Source organism: Lactuca sativa, chromosome 2 (genome assembly GCF_002870075.4).
Source record: "Lactuca sativa cultivar Salinas chromosome 2, Lsat_Salinas_v11, whole genome shotgun sequence".
Classification (NCBI taxonomy): domain Eukaryota; kingdom Viridiplantae; phylum Streptophyta; class Magnoliopsida; order Asterales; family Asteraceae; genus Lactuca; species Lactuca sativa.
Window position 1 is genome coordinate 200,434,499 of NC_056624.2, and position 16,349 is coordinate 200,450,847.

Consider the following 16,349-nt stretch of genomic DNA (forward strand, 5'->3'; position numbering starts at 1 on the left):
TTATATCAATAAGTACGGATATTACTGTACACTTTCGGTCTTGGTATTTAAGACTACACATCATTCATTACGGGATTTTTCTCAAATTAAAAAGGGTTTTATGCCGACTTAAAACCACTTTAATATCTTTAAGTATGGCAAATACTTGTTTATTCTCGGTCCTGGTATTTAGGACCACATAACTTTTATAAGGAAAATATTGGATTTTTCTTGGTAACACACAACACATTACAAAGAACGGTTTCCAAACTCTTTATCTAAAAAGCTTATGAACTCACCAACTTAATTGTTGACACTCTTTCAAAACTACTTGTATTCTCAGGAAGTCAACGAAACCAAGTAACCACAAGCTTTTGAGGATGGAACGTTGCGGCATGGAACAACTATTTTTATATCATGTCATGGTCAATCATTGAAATATGTAATACTTGAAACCATGTAATTCTTTTCTGATTATATTTATGATTGGTTGTATTTACTTTGAGCACTATTATACTCGTTGTTGTGATACTATACATGAAGTCCGCCACCCCCGGACGTTTCCGCCATCCCTATTGTGGTTGATGACTAGGCATTCAATAGAATGGGGAGTTCAATCTTCATTGAACTCTACAAGATCAACGTTCAACAAGACATAATACAAATGGAATTTGGGTATTCTTTGGTGACTTCAACTCTGTAAGGAAAACAAGTTCAACTCAATTTTGCAAGTATTCGGTTGCCGACTTCAACAACTTTATTGCTCAAGCAGATCTTCAGGAGTTTCTGATGGGAGGTCGTAAGTACACTTTTCTTTAGGAAGATGGTTTCAAACTCAGTAAGATTGTCAGGTTTTTGGTGTGTCCAAATTTCATCGGGACACAACCCTTATTCACTGTTTTGGCTCTACCCATGGAGCATTCAGATTATTCCCCACTGATCCTTACAGCTTCACACGTGGACTTTGGTCCTTCTCCTTTTCGTTTCTACAATTCTTGGCTGGACATGACCTCATTCCATGAGTTTTTTAATGGTACATGGGAATCTGTCATTGGGTTTGGCTCCAAGGACAAGTTCTTATTAGCTAAGTTGAAGCATGTTAAAAATACTCTTATTAAATGGAAGACTTTTGAACTCCATAAGGTGGTCGGGTTTGTTGCTTGGATGAATTCCATGGTTGACGAATTAGAGAGGAAAGATGAAACAACAGAACTTACTAGGGGTGGAAAAAGCTTCTTGGAGAGAAAGAAAAGCGAAAATCTTGGATCTTGAAAGAAATACAAATCTCTATTTACAACAAAGGGCGAAGATCAAATCGATTATAGTGATGGTGATGAGAACTCCAAAAAAAAATTCACGGTTCACTAAAAAATAAAAATAGGAAGAATAGAATTCATGGATTAACAATAAACGGGGAGTGGGTCTACGGTCCTAGGGCAATAAAATCAGAAGTACATAAGTTCTATTCAGACAAATTTCATGAAAACTGACCCGAGAGACCGAAATTCCTAAGTTCAAGCTTTAAATGATTAACCATGGATCAGAATTCATTCTCGGAGTCCCCAATCTCCATGGAAGAGGTCAAATCAGTTGTGTGGTGTGGCAGTGGATATAAATTGTCCGGTCCCAATGGATTCTCTTTCAAGCTCATCAAAACCAAATAGGAGATTATGAAAGAGGATATAGTTAGATTCATCAAGCACTTTGAAAGATTTGGTCCCTCTTTCATCACATTAATACCAAAAGTTTCTTATCCTCTCGATCTTGATGATTATCTTCCCATAATCCTTATCGGATGCATGTATAAAATCATCACCAAAATACTTGCATGGCGATTGAAGCACGTGGTCGGTTATGTGGTGGAGGAGGTACAATTCGCATATATTGAAGGGCATAGTATACTTGATGTCCCCCTAATAATGAATGAAGTCTTTTCCTGGCCAAGAAACTCAAAAAAACAGATTTTCCTTTTCAAGATTGACTTTGAAAAGGCATTTGATTCCATTAATTGGAAGTATCTAGATTATGTTATAAGTTAAATGAACTTCGATTCGAGATGGAGACGTTGGATTATGGGATGCCTTTCATCTGTTAAGGCCTTTATTATGGTTAACAGGTCACCGCTGAAGAATTTTCAATAACAAAAGGAGTCCGTCAGAGTGACCCACTTTCCCCATTCCTCTTTATCATAGCTATGGAAGGGCTAAATCGTGCCATCAAAAATGCATGCGATAAATCTCTAATCCATGGTTTGAAGCTTCCCGGGAACGGTCCATCCTTATCCCATTTGTTTTACGACTATGATGTAATTTTTGTTCGGAATTAGGATCGAGCTAGTATCAAGAACCTCTCACCAATTTTGAAATGTTGTCATATTGTTTCAGGTCTCAAAGTCAATTTTATGAAATCACGATTATTTGAAGCGGGTATCCCAACTTTTGATCTACAATACATGGCGAGAGTCTTGGGATGTACGATAGGTACCTTCCCATTCACATACTTGGGGGTTCCTTTTGGTGCAAATATGGGCTTGAAAAAACATTGGAAACCAATTGTTGATAAATTCAGATCCAGATTATCAAATTGGAAGGCAAAGTTACTATCTTTTGGTGGCCGAATTACCCTAATCAAGTTTGTCTTAAACAGTTACCCACATATTATATGTCGCTCTTCAAAGCTCCTCAAGGTGTAATCGACTCTCTAGAACAAATCAAGGTAATTTTCTATGGGGTGGCAGCGAATAGATAAATAAGATACACTGGGTATCCTGGCCAAAAATCACATCTTCAATTGTCGATGGATGTTTGGGAGTGTCTACCTTAAAAGCACAAAACTTGGCGTTATTGACCAAGTAGTGGTGGTGATTAATGAATGAAAAAGACGGCCTTTGGAAAAGTGTCATCAATTACATTCATAACGTAATTCGAAAACCTGTAACATATATAGCTAGAAAGACCTCAAATAGAGTGTGGTGTAATATTCAAAAGGTTGTCATAGCACTGGGGAAAATTGGAATTTATTACCATCAGCTCTTTCAACTAGTTCCTGGTTCCAATGTGAAGATTTTGTTTTGGAAAGATTCTTGGTGCAGATTAATTCCATTTCAGAAAAAAAAAATTCCTCATTTGTACAATCTGGAGTCGACCAAATGTTGTTTCCTTTCAAATCGCATGTCTATCAATGGTTTCTTGTGGCACTGGAACCATGAACCTTCTACCTCTTTTGAATTGCAAGAATTATTACAATTGTATACGGATATTAGTGATCTAGATACTTCCATAGTAACTTCTGGCTATGGTTTTCGTTGCAGTCTGACAAAAACTGGAGAATACAAGGTTAATTGCATGAAGCGTCGCATTGATTCCATAATTACTTCCTTTAAAGGACATGGTGTTTGTTGGTCAAAAATGGTTCCATTAAAAGTCAAGTGCTTTATATGGAGAGCATCATTAGATTGCATTCTGGTGGTTGTGTCCTTGAGTAAGAGAGGTGTTCGAAACATCAACCTGGCGTGCTCCTTTTGTAATAAAGCTCATGAAACAGCAGATCATCGCATGCTTCGTTGTGACTCATCCAACCAATACATCAATGGATTCTTAACTGGTGTAAAATTTCGGCTCAAAGATTCACTAATATCTCAGAGTTCCTTGGCTTGGCGAACGTGGGTGGTGATAGAAAAAAAAAAAGATCATTAATACTATCTTATTTTGCACTCTGTGGAACATATGGTTAATCGGGAATGACAATGTCTTCAAGAATATTGTAATGAATCCTTTAAAGGTGGTAGATAATATTATTTCGATTTCCTACTTGTGGTGCAGTCACCGAAATTCTTGCAAGTGTGGAAGTTGGGTCGAGTGGAGTTGTTCGTCTTTTATTCATCTTGATTGTTAATTTCCTCTTCCTTTTGTTCCTCCATATGTTTTGTACTTTTGTCATGCTTTCAACTTCTTGCTAACCATGGCCTTTTAATATATATATATATATATATATATATATATATATATATATATATATATATCTTATTTGTCGTTTGAAAAGAACTCTCTCTCTCTCTCTCTCTCTCTCTCTCTCTCTCTCTCTCTCTCTCTCTCTCTCTCTCTCTCTCTCTCTCTCTCTCTCTCTCTCTCTCTCTCTCTCTCTCCACATACACACACGTGTGTATAATAGTAGTATATATTTCAATTTATAATTTATAAGTTTTAATTACTCTCATTTTCAATTGTAGTTTTAAATTTTAATTTCATGCCAAGTAATTATTTACAAAATAATAATAAGTAAACATAATATATGACGTGGCAATCCATTAAATTATATGGAGTTTAATAGAGTGTAGAATTTAATATATAAAATTATATAATAAGTGAAAGAGACAATCCCTTAAACTTATAAAATTATATGAGTTTAATATACTGGAGATGACATAGAAAAACTCATTATTTATTTATTGGGTCAAAATAATAATAAAAATCACAAATGAAATTAAAAACTCATTATTTATTTATTGGGTCAACATAATAATAAAAATCACAAATGAGAATAAAGCCCAATGAGCAGCCCAAAACTATTTTCAGCATAGGAATGTATTTATTTATTGGGTCAAAATAATAATAAAAATCACAAATGAGAATAAAGCGCACTGAGCAGCCCAAAACTATTTTTAACATAGGAACAGTGGAACACATGTATCTTCGCATTAGCTCTATTGTAAGTTAAAATCCCGTCAATATGATTTCGAATATAGGTAATAACATTATTAAATCTTTATTTGCCAATTTATAGCTCTAAAATTGTGTGTGTGGGTGTGTGTGTTTTCTTGTTGTTTCAGCAAAGGGCAAAAGTGAACTAATTGTGGAGGTTAAAATAGGAAGAACAATAACGATTAACGAACATTCCACAAGGAGAAGTTAATATCAAATATGACAGGCTTGAAGGTTAATGGTATATAGTTTATCTTTATTATAATTTCGTAAACTAACATATTATTACTTGAATTCTGTAATTTAGTATAATGTAATAATGTATAACGAATGGATATGAATAATATATGAGCACCAGACATCAAATGTGGAATAAATCTTATTTACTAGAATTATCACTTCAAGAAATGGTTGCGATGTCTTGATTGGAAACTGATGGGCCCGCCAAATCATCTGAAAAAACTCATACCAAGAGTTTGTTAATTATAATATAAAAATAAAATAAAAAATAAAAAATAAAAAATAAAAACTTTGGAAAAGCTCCTCCATTTGCTTTGATTTTCAATTCTCACTTTTTTTTGCTATAATCACTTCCAAAAACTTCATATATTGTGGATGATCTTAAATTACCAGAAGGCTTCCTAAGGACTTGAATAACAACATTAAAAAGTGAGCTAAAATTATTGGTGACCCAAGTAGGTTATTATAATTTTATAAATACATAATGCATAATAAGAATTTATATGTGATGAAGGTATAGTTTTAAGGATATATATAAGCATGCATATATCAGAAAGAAATAGATGAAGGTGTAATTAAAATAAGAAATAAATTATATTAATTTTTTTAAAAGAAGAATGTTATTATTATGGTTACCTTAGAACTTGTCCAATAAACTTTATTAAATTTTGATAACCATTGATTAATGGTTTTATGAGCGTGGGGTCTTTTCTATTTAAGTCTTTATAAACACGTGAATGTCACTAATGACTATGCATTAAGTGCAGCCCTTTTTCTTTCGGTATGTGTATGTATGCCGGGTTAGCATCAAAGAATCATGATAGGGAACTTGAAGGTTAGTCTTAAAAAACTCATGTTAAATTTGTGTATATAAATATCAAAGTAGTAATTCTGACCTCTCACATAAACTTTCAGATATTCAAGATTAGGATTCATGACGTCACAAGTTCATAAGCAGCCAAATTTCCTAGTCACCATCATCATATCCATAGTAAATATAACTAGTGGCCAAGAAAAGAGAGAGAGAGAGAGAGAGAGAGAGAGAGAGAGAGAGAAGCGACTGATTATAATATATTCACAGAGAGAGGAACTTTTGAAATGAGAGGAGGATAAGGTAAAGAAATAACTTGTAATGGCAATAAGAGCTTACATTACTACATTGGCTTCATCCATTCAAGCTGCTGAAAACAGTCGAGAAAAAGTCAAAGGTTCAAGATTCAGAAGCACAACAAGGATTACAGACAGTAATGGACTAGGAGAAGGAAGAAGAGCAATCCTGCTTGCAACTTTGGCTGCTGTTAATGACTCAAAGACTGAACTTCTTCAAAGTATGTCTCCTTTATAAAAACATGTATGTTTAAACAAGTTACCAAAATTAACAATAATTATGATGCCTTCTACTCAGAGTACTTGAAGAAATCAGAGGAAAACAAAACCAAGAATGATAAGGAGGTAAAAAGAAAAATGATGTTGGTTTTTCGACTCATTTAAGAAATCTCAGGTGGCTATTTGTGATGCTTTTTTTTTATTGTTTCTATTGCAGAGACTAGACAGCTATTACAAGCGCAATTACAAGGACTACTTTGCTTTTGAAGAAGGCACATTGAGACAGAAGAAAGAACTTACTGAAACAGAAAAGGGTATTCTTGATTGGCTTGATGCTAACAAATAAAATGTACTCTCTTCCAATTGATGTAAAAGATGTTAGTCTAGTTTTTCAAGAATTCCTTGTATTTGATCAAAAACTATATTTGCAACAATCTCAGGGGAGAATTTGTTGATCATATCTTGTCTGGCTTTCTCACCTTTACTCTTGGCTTCTTCTGGATTGCTCATTACATGCCTCATTAAAAACATTAGGTTATCAACAGAAGGCTCTGCCCATAAATGGCCTTTAAATGGCCCATTAGTAACTTCACTCATTCTATTTCTATCAATAGAGAGTGGGTAGCTGTTGACTTTGGTCAAATACTCTGTTGGCCCTGACCAGTTTGTGGCAATCACTGGTAGAGACATAGCCATGGCTTCAACAATTGGCCTTCCCCACCCTTCACCTCTAGATGGCAAGATAAAAGCATTCGCTGCTTTATAAAGTCTTGGAAACTCAACTTGGGCTATGTGAGAATCAATCACATAAACTGGAGCCCAACCGTTTATGGGTTTTTCCAATTTGGAATCGTGTATGAATTCCAGAATCTTGTTCCCGAAATTTCTATCAGAATGGTAAGGGTTTGTTAACAGGTATAAGTTAACCCCATCAGAAGAATCGAATTCTTTAAGGTAAGATTGTAGTAAAACATCCCAACCTTTTCTGTACTCCCATTTGAACACACTCAAGAACACAAATGGATTTCTAGGATTCAATTGTTCTGAACTTGAACCGAGTACCAAATTCCCTAAAGCTGAAAGATCCAATGGGGTGTATTTGATTGGATCAAAGAATTCTGTATCTATGGCCTGTACAACTTTCACGACTTTTGATGGATCGACGCCACTATTTACAAAAGAAGACACATGAAATTCAGTAGGAACCCACACCATATCCATGGAATTGCATCGCTTTACATGCTCGGGGTTCACCCTATCGGTTTCAAACATTGTTCGGCCAATAGTAAACCTGCTGTTTGGTGGTGGACAAGGTGTTGTTTGAAACAATGGCGGACTCCAAGCACCAGGCTCACTGTGACAAATTGCAATCGACTCCTCTGGTCTACATTGAGTTTGGTAGAGCTCAGAAGCTAATTTTTGCATCTCTACAGGCAAACCCTCCCAAAATTGAAAATTATCGCTATCCCCGTGTGGAGCGATACTCAATCTGAAGTTACTGGTTTTGCTGTACCGATTGAGCGCTAATATATAAGACCAAGCTTCAGAACAATAACCGCCACCAGAAAAGAATGGAGCCATCCATAGCAAACAGTGATTAGGAAGCAGATTAGGGCTTGTTGACGCAGATTTACTAGGGTTTAGAATTGTGCGATTGAACCCAAGAATTCTCAAAATATGCGAAAGAAGTGGCGAGATAGTTGGATTTAGGTATTGAGTTTTTACATAATTTGTTTGGGGGATGATGAATGAGACTGAAATTGCAAGGACGATGACTAAAATTGAGAAGAAACAGGAGGATTTCATTATTGAAATCCGGGGATTGCGATTTTGTGAATTATTGGAATTCATGACTGGTGATGAAACTCAGATTTTGGACACAAATCAGACTGCATCTGCATATAAATGTTTGTATCCGTATGTGTGCAGAAAGAGAGAGAGTGTGTCATTGTGTTGCAATTGGAAGATGCAGATGCGTGAATTCTCTTTTAGAACTTGTGTGTGAAAGAAACGAACGACAGAGATATAAAACAGACTATTTGACTATAAAAAATATCTAAAAAGGTATATTTAATTTTCAAATCAATACTATCGCCTTCCACTTCATTTTTCGTATCCAAAACTCAAAAAATAACTCATTGGCAAAATTTGTTATAAATGGCGTTAACTTAAAGTTGTATACCCTATGTCTCTAGAGTTGGATGACATATTTGGAAACTGTCTAACACATTTAATAAACAATTTGTACATTATCCTAAAATATACACGTACATACGCAGATATAGTTGATTTGTTTGTTATTTTTATAAGAATATGAAGATTATTCATGCTAATATCTTCACACGTTGTGATATTCGGCTTATTTCTTTTGCAAACACCTCATCTTTACCGACTTGTGTATCTTAACAAAAATTACAATCCAAATAATCCTACATGATACAATAAAAATTTTCCTAAAAACTTACTTAATGCTTGAATCACATCACAATTTTGAAGATTTTTATTAAAATGTTAGAAACCTTCCAAAGAAACTGCCAAAGTCTATAATGCGTACTTTATACCATGGTTACAATTAACAAAGCTTTTTTTTTCGAACTCATACATATGAAAATATGGAAGTATCGCCCTTTATTCAAAGGACACACGAAAAAAGATTGACAGAAAAATGGTGACAGAATTGCATGCATTGTTAGAAATTGATTATTATTATTATCATTAAGTACACATAATTTACACATCATACTTTTTTAACAGCATCCCATCTTTCAAGATAAGGTAATAGAAAAATGAAAAAGACCAAGTAAGTCGCCATCAAACTTCTACATTTTAGACCGAATGCGGCTCAAGCTTGCTTCAATTGATCCATGTGGCTCATCTGTTGGTAGGTACACATCATCTTCAAACTGTCAAAACAAAAACACATCAACAAAAAATCATATCATAATACTTAATAACCATAAAACATTCAACTTCAACTAAAATCACCAACAAATGAACACCAAATATACCTTTACAATGACTGGATTGACTTTGCTTGATAAATTAACTGGCAGAAAATGGATGTTTGGCATTTTCAACTGAACTGACGAGACATCTGGAAACCTGATATTTAAATAATAAACCTATCAGCATTCAGCCATGTAATAAATTATATATATATATATATATATATATATATATATATATATATATATATATATATATACTTAGAGAGAGAGAGAGAGAGAAGGGGTGACCTGGCAAGAACAGCTTTTGCCATGTCATAAAGAGTGGCTTGAACAGATGGGCTGTACACCCCCTGTTTAGGAGGACCAAAGAAAGTGTCCACTAAAACCTTCTTCACATCAAGGTATTTTTCAGTGAACCCAAGTGGGCCCTTGCCAATACTTTGTAGAGATTCGAAATGGTATCTGGAATCAAAAGAAAAAAAAAACAACACCCCTTGCTAAGAAAAAGAAAATGTAACAAACTAGAAGAATGGAATGAACCATTCCAATTCCATTCCTTCTCTGATTCCATCAATGATCATATACCAAACATTACCTCCATGACGCAGAGACTTCAGTAGCAAGCATCCTCTCTGGTGTTTCGGGGAGTATTGTGTTGTGGTCACGTATGAACCCCTCAAAACCTGACTGTAATTTAGACATTAATTTTACATAAATTACACAGAAATAAGTCTGGATGATTTGAGGGAGAAAGTAGGAAGTAGGTTACTTTTGTTGTCTTCAGCAATGCCAACCCGTCAACACCAGAAGTTAACTGCAAAGTCCCATTTTTGGTGAGAATAACTTGGGTTGTATGTCTCTCGGATCCAAGTTTAAAACCATGGTCATGGGGTTGACCGGATATGCTGATACGCTCCCATGGCTTTTCAACTATCTTGATGATTGCAGTGGTAACCTACAATATGGATTTTCACAAGAACCAAGAGTTATTATGAGTGGCTAATTAGAAATAAATGATATAATGCAAAACAAGTTTTAATTTATAAGTTATCAAATGACCATTCCCTTAGATATATATCTACACAGCCCCAATTTCTAATACTGCTCTTGTCCAAAAGAAAAGCAAGTTCGACACTCAACACTATGATGAAAATGTTTTGACTATTAATCAAATCTAAATTACCCTCAATGATGATAAATATAAAGAAATAATGTGGACCAAAACCAAAATTATCAACATTTTTGTAAGAATCACTAACAATTGAGTATGAGGGATCTTACTACCATATAAATTTACCTGTGGATAAAATGATGTGAAGTGTTTGGCAAGTAGAATTGCAAATTCCTCCACAGAAACCTTTTCTGAACACTCCTTTGCCTTCACATATACCTGCAATTCCATCAGCCAATAGGAGCTTCAAATTCCATGCAACGGTGTGAATGTAGAAAGCAGAGTAAGAATAGTGGGAAATAATATGATTTTGCAAGATAAACATTTAGAAAAGGAGATGCAAGAATATTAGGATCCATTTGTGTTTAGTTTGAGAGGTTTTGGGGATCAGAAAGATAGTTACCCTGCTATCAAAATTATACCCATAGTGATTCCAGGACAACAACCCAGATCACGCCTTAATCTAATTCTGTTTATCAAGATCGCATATGGATCGGATGCTCCCCTAGCAAAATCCATGTCCTCACAGATTGGGTATTGGAATCCATTTAGCCTTAATTTGAGGATTTTAACGCTGTTTTGACGTTTCTGGATGTTTTGGGCAGAGTGGCCAAAGGTCACAGATTGGGTATTGGAATCCATTTAGCCTTAATGTAAGAGGTCAGGTCACTTGCAGCTAAGGAAGTTTTGGATGAACCCTGAAGTGGCCAAAGGTTTCTATGCCCTATACCAGCTTCATCTCTATAGAGTTCAATTGTCGTCGACTCGAACTTAAAAACCCAAAAAAAAAAAAAAAAAACAATCTTAACCACTAAAAGCTAGATCGAGAGCTCGAATCATAGCGTAACAAGGGTAAATTAAATAGATCAAATCATCCATTAGTTACTACTGTAACATCTAAAAGGAAACAGTAGGGAAGTAAACAAGTTACAGTGTTTTTCATGGTATCAGTTGCAACGATATCGGAATTATCCGCGCGAACGTAGGCAGGAATACAATCAGAGAGGAGACTGATGCTGACGTTCCATTCCACGAAGAAGTGGCGGCCATCTTTTCCGGATCTCCAGACTCTACCGACTCTAACGCGCTCCTTTCCATGTCTCTGCTCGAACTTCATTCCATCAATTTCGTCTTTCGGAGCCATATCGATTCCCGGGATCTGTCCCACAGCAAGTTATCCAATTATTTCTGAAACTCGTAGACGATTCTTCAACGCTTAAAATAGGAATACTATCAGTGGCCCGTGGTTTGTTTGTAGGCTAGCCCACAGAAAATAGCCACTGTCGTATGTTATTGAAACACGTACTCCTAAATATATCAAAATCGGCATAAAACACCTTGGTGGTTCTATCCAAAGAAGGAAATGACGTTAAAAAAAGGTTGAGGTGGTAACATGAAGCAACACTAGGTCTATAAGGCTGGAGGGAGTAGTGTCACCGAAACCGCACTCCCTCCCTTGCCACGTAAGCACCACGTCACATTTTATCATTTAAGTGTGGTTTCTTGCCACACCAAGGGTGTGGTGCCACACTTTGCATTTCTTTTATTTTTTTGTTTTTTTTTAAGTATTTTAATTTAATAAAACTTCTTTTTTTTTAACTAATTTAATTTAATATACCTTCTATTTTAATAAAAAAAAACATAATTCTTCATTACTTGAAAATAAAAAAAAAACAGTACATTGCGTTACTAAAAAAAAAAACCACACACATGACATTTAAATAACCCTAGAAACTTAAAAAACATAAATAAAATAACTAAAGGAAACTACATAAAGTCGTTCTCCGAGAACTCGTCTTCGGGGTCATCCGGTGGATCCAAATTAAGGTTAATGTTTTGAACCCCGTAAATGTGTTCCACCAAGTCATTGCGAAGATTATGAAATGTTTCATTGCAACGTATCTCTGCTCTTCTGTTTATATACTCTTCGCCACCAATTTCTATTGGCTGTGTCTCTGGTATTATTTATTCCTCGTCAAACGCACATATCGCTCTTCCTTCGTCTTCAATAATCATGTTATGCAATATAATACACGTATACATGATTTCTTGAAGTTTTTCCTCGCCCAAATAAGCTGCTGGTTTTTTCAGTATGAACCACCGTTTCTTCAGAGCTCCAAAAGCACGCTCAACATCCTTCCTAGCTCTTTCTTGAGCTCTCTTGAATTTCTTTCGTCTAGAACCATGTGGAGCTGAAAACGACTTAACAAACACAGCATACTCAGGATAGATTCCATCGACCAGATAATAACCATACTTATATGGCGTTCCATGCACTTGAAAAGAAGAATCTGGTGCGGATCCATCGTATATGTTGTTAAATATTGGTGAACGGTTAAGAACGTTGATCTCGTTAATCGAACCAGGAGAACCAAAAAAAGCATGCCAAATCCACATATCTTGTGATGCAACTGCTTCAAGTACCACCGTTGGGTGACCATGATCACCTCGTGTAAATTGCCCATGATATGTTGTAGGGCAATTTTCCCATGCCCAATGGAGACAATCTAAGCTTCCTAGCATTCCAGGAAACCCATGCACACTAGCATGATGAGCTTGCAATTGCAAGATGTCATTACGTGTAGGCTTACGTAAATATTTTGGACCATAAAACTGAATGACAGTTTTGCAGAAAAAATGGAGACTGTCTCGTGCTGTCCTAGCAGACATCCTAAAACTTTTGTCTAACGCATCAGGCGGAATGCCATATGCTAACTGACGAAGTGCGGCCGTGCATTTTTGTAACGGAGTGAAACCGGGGGTACCTCTAGCATCGTAGCGTTGTTGGAAAAAATTGCACTCCCTCGTTACATCTTCAACTATACGTTCGAATAAACCTTTGAGCATTCTGAAGCGCCTACGAAAATAATACCCTTGGTAAGTGGCATTCTCTGCAAAATAGTCTTGCACCAAACATTGGTTGGCTTCTTCACGATTTTTGTACATGTATCTTCGTGTTCTCTGTTGAGAACTTGCAGCTGCGTTGTTACATACAACGTTGTATGTTTGTTCCGCCATTTGAACACACGCAATAGCGGTATCAAAAATAGTCTGAAATTCTTCAGAAGATGAAGAAGATGACATTTTTTGGAGAGTGGTGATTTAAAAAAAAATTGAGAGAGAGAAGATTGTATTGTGAAAAAAATTAAGTTTGATATGTGTATATATAGGAAGGAAAGAAAAAAAACAAAAAAAGAAAAAAAAGAAAAAAAAAGACGAAATTGCGTTCAACGGTCAAGAATTTGACCAACCAATCAAATATCGCGGTCTTCAAAGGCTGCACTGCGGTCTCAATGGCAGGAAACCGCACCCTGGGGGCGGTGTTCCCTGCTGAGGTGGCACCAAGGTGTGGTCCCAAACCGCACCATACCCTCTAGTCTAACGCACAAAAACAATGAAGTAAGCGATGGTTGTGTTGTCATAATGCGCAAAAACGCCCCTGTAGTCATTGCCCACACGTAAGAGTCTTATAAATTTTACCTGAAAATGAACTTTGTATAGTATTAATATTCAGAATTTGCCAAAGAAAACTCAAATGAGCCCACTTTGAAAAATGATTTGAAAGAAGGTAGCTTATGACATGTAAGTAGAAGATATTGGTTTTTTTTGTTGTATCACACTATCACATACCTCCAATTTGATGCGACAGATATGGGACTATTAGAGCATTTCGTCTAACCAAATTTTGTATAGTCTAACCAAATTTTGATGATTTTTTATAAAATAACCCCGAAAATAATCTATATAATAACTATTAAAGCATTAAGTATAGGTCATGTTATAACACCAAATTCATATGTTACCTCAACCATAACATTAAAGGGGAAATGATGTTCTGTTGGAACTTTGTTTTACAAAAATTACAATGTGGGACTTATCTCACATTGGTAGAAGAGAAAACTTTCTCCCACCTTATATGTCTTGTCTCACTCATTTAATCAAATTGATCAAGTAATGGCTTAAGCATATTGGGTTTGGATTGTGGAGTTGGACTAGTCTAATTGGACTCAAAATATGTTAATATCAAAAGAATATTTAGTGGTCAGAAGATGGGCCTTGGGCATTGGGGCTCTTGGGGTCTTCCTGATTAATTAAATAATTTTTAATTACGACATTAATTTTTATTCTTTATTTTTATTAAATTTGTAATTACTGAATGACAGGTTTTGACAGTTATTTTCGGTTTTGACAGTTTCCAACTGTCATTTAACCTATAAATACATGTTTTCATTCATTTGTGAGGGGTTACAAAAATCATTTTTACACCACAAAATTCTCTTTCAAGTTCGTTCTTCCTGAAGATGAAAGGAACATAGAAATTTCATCAGATCCAAGATCACTTCTTGGATTGATTGTTGTATCATCTTGATACATCCCTACCAGGGAAATTTTTGTCTTAGGACCTGCAACGCATACCTCAAGCTGTACAATTTCGTAATTATATTTCCTGTGTAATCATCATACAAGTATGTTTTCTGTAAATTGATTATTGTATATTATATATATTTGAATTTCGTTTGTTTTATTCTTATTGATTTTGTTGATTGTATACTTTTGTCATAACAATTTAAGACAGAAAATTTAAAGTGAAGAATGAATCAAAAATCCATCATCTAAACACATGTGGAAAATACTGAGAAATTCAAAGGCTCAGATTTCCGGAGATGGCAACAGAAGATGTTGTTTTATCTAACAACTTTTCATGTTTCCAATGTTCTCACTGATGATTCCCCCTCTCCTCCCACTGGTGTAACCACTGCAGAAGGAATAACACCACCCACTGCAGCCCAATTGCAAAACACCAAAGGATTGTGGAAACTTAGAACACAAATGAATATAATTGCAGAAATTATATTCTGAATGCCTTGGATGATTCCCTTTATGATATCTACTCTACCATTCCTACTACAAGAGAGATATGGAATCACTGGAAAAGAAATACAAAACAGAAGTGGCATGTTCCAAGAAATTCATGATTGGAAAGTTCATGAATTTCAAGATGGTAGATACCAAATCTGTCCTCAAACAAGTGGATGAAATTCAAGTCATTGCACATGATCTTAAAGTTGAAGGTATGGGTATAAACTTGTAACGTCCCAAAATTCAAGACTAAAAATTTCTTTTAATAAAATATTACTTAAAGTAAAATCGTCGATTCAAAGCATAATCAAAGTAATAGTTTTCAAAACACATGTTCATTATCAGAGTACTACATCCCAGGCTGTCTAAAATATGGTGTGTGTCATGCGATCATCCCGAGCTCCATCATCCGCTACCGGAAGTACCTGAAACCAAAACTGAAAACCGTAAGCACGAAGCTTAGTGAGTTCCCCACCCTACCACATACCATGCAAACATGCAACATACATACTGTCAGGCTATTCTGGGGTGCCTGACTACCCTGTACGGCCATTCTGGGGTGCCGACTACCCGTGCGGCCATTCTGGGGTGCCGACTACCCGTGTCAAGCCATTCTGGGGTGCTGACTACCCATCGGTCCTAACAACCGATCCTCGGGGACTATTTCACCCCTTACTGCTACTAGCACATATATCGTAACATAACATATTATCAGACATATCTGGGGTGTCTGACCTACCCTTCGGTCCTAACAACCGAACTTGGGGACTGGTCCCCTCCTACTACCTCTATCGCATATAACATAACAGGCCAGCATGCAAACATATCATCACATACTGTCAGACGTTTCGGGGGTGTCTGACTACCCTCCGGTCCTAACAACCGAACTCTACTGATGAGCCATGGAACCCCATCCATGCTCCTACTAATAGTAAGATACGGGCCCAGCCCACCCTCACTCCTTCCCTAACTTGGGCCTCGCCCCTGCTCTGCTGCTACTGAGATGTGGAACACCATCCACACTCTGCTATGGGTGAGATACAGGACCTCGCCCACACTCACCTCCCTACCAGGCACATACAAGTATCACACAGACAACAAGTATAAACTATCACATAAGCCATT

At 36.1% G+C, this 16,349-nt stretch overlaps 4 protein-coding genes across 6 annotated transcripts; 1 reads left to right on the top strand and 3 right to left on the bottom strand.

Moving 5' to 3' along the window:
- Positions 1-4,907: 4,907 nt before the first annotated feature.
- Positions 4,908-8,360, bottom strand: LOC111916293 (uncharacterized). Of its 3 annotated transcripts, none has more exons than XR_006188452.2 (2): positions 6,546-8,352; positions 4,908-5,132 (listed from the first exon to the last, which is right to left on the bottom strand). XR_006188452.2 is itself a non-coding variant. In XM_042899413.2 (2 exons), the coding sequence occupies exons 1-2, from the start codon at positions 8,094-8,096 to the stop codon at positions 5,080-5,082; spliced, it is 1,425 nt and encodes a 474-aa protein (XP_042755347.1). In that variant the 5' UTR covers positions 8,097-8,360; the 3' UTR covers positions 4,908-5,079. The 3 variants fall into 3 exon arrangements, 1 of the variants encoding a protein (XP_042755347.1); XR_006188451.2 differs by having other exon boundaries at positions 5,816-8,350; XM_042899413.2 differs by having other exon boundaries at positions 6,725-8,360.
- LOC111916295 (uncharacterized) lies at positions 6,052-6,703 on the top strand. The gene is made up of 3 exons (XM_023911913.2): positions 6,052-6,247; positions 6,325-6,371; positions 6,463-6,703. Exons 1-3 carry the CDS (start codon positions 6,052-6,054, stop codon positions 6,589-6,591), a joined length of 372 nt encoding a protein of 123 aa, XP_023767681.1. The 3' UTR covers positions 6,592-6,703.
- Positions 8,361-8,931: 571 nt separating the features above from the next.
- On the bottom strand, positions 8,932-11,621 carry LOC111916296 (uricase-2 isozyme 2). Its single transcript, XM_052768636.1, has 7 exons — positions 11,296-11,621; positions 10,491-10,583; positions 9,963-10,148; positions 9,789-9,880; positions 9,482-9,655; positions 9,254-9,347; positions 8,932-9,148 (listed from the first exon to the last, which is right to left on the bottom strand). The coding sequence occupies exons 1-7, from the start codon at positions 11,506-11,508 to the stop codon at positions 9,065-9,067; spliced, it is 936 nt and encodes a 311-aa protein (XP_052624596.1). The 5' UTR covers positions 11,509-11,621; the 3' UTR covers positions 8,932-9,064.
- Positions 11,622-12,329: 708 nt separating this feature from the next.
- On the bottom strand, positions 12,330-13,448 carry LOC111916436 (protein ALP1-like). The gene has a single exon (XM_023912115.2). The coding sequence runs from the start codon at positions 13,446-13,448 to the stop codon at positions 12,330-12,332; it is 1,119 nt and encodes a 372-aa protein (XP_023767883.2).
- Between the last annotated feature and the right edge of the window lie 2,901 nt (positions 13,449-16,349).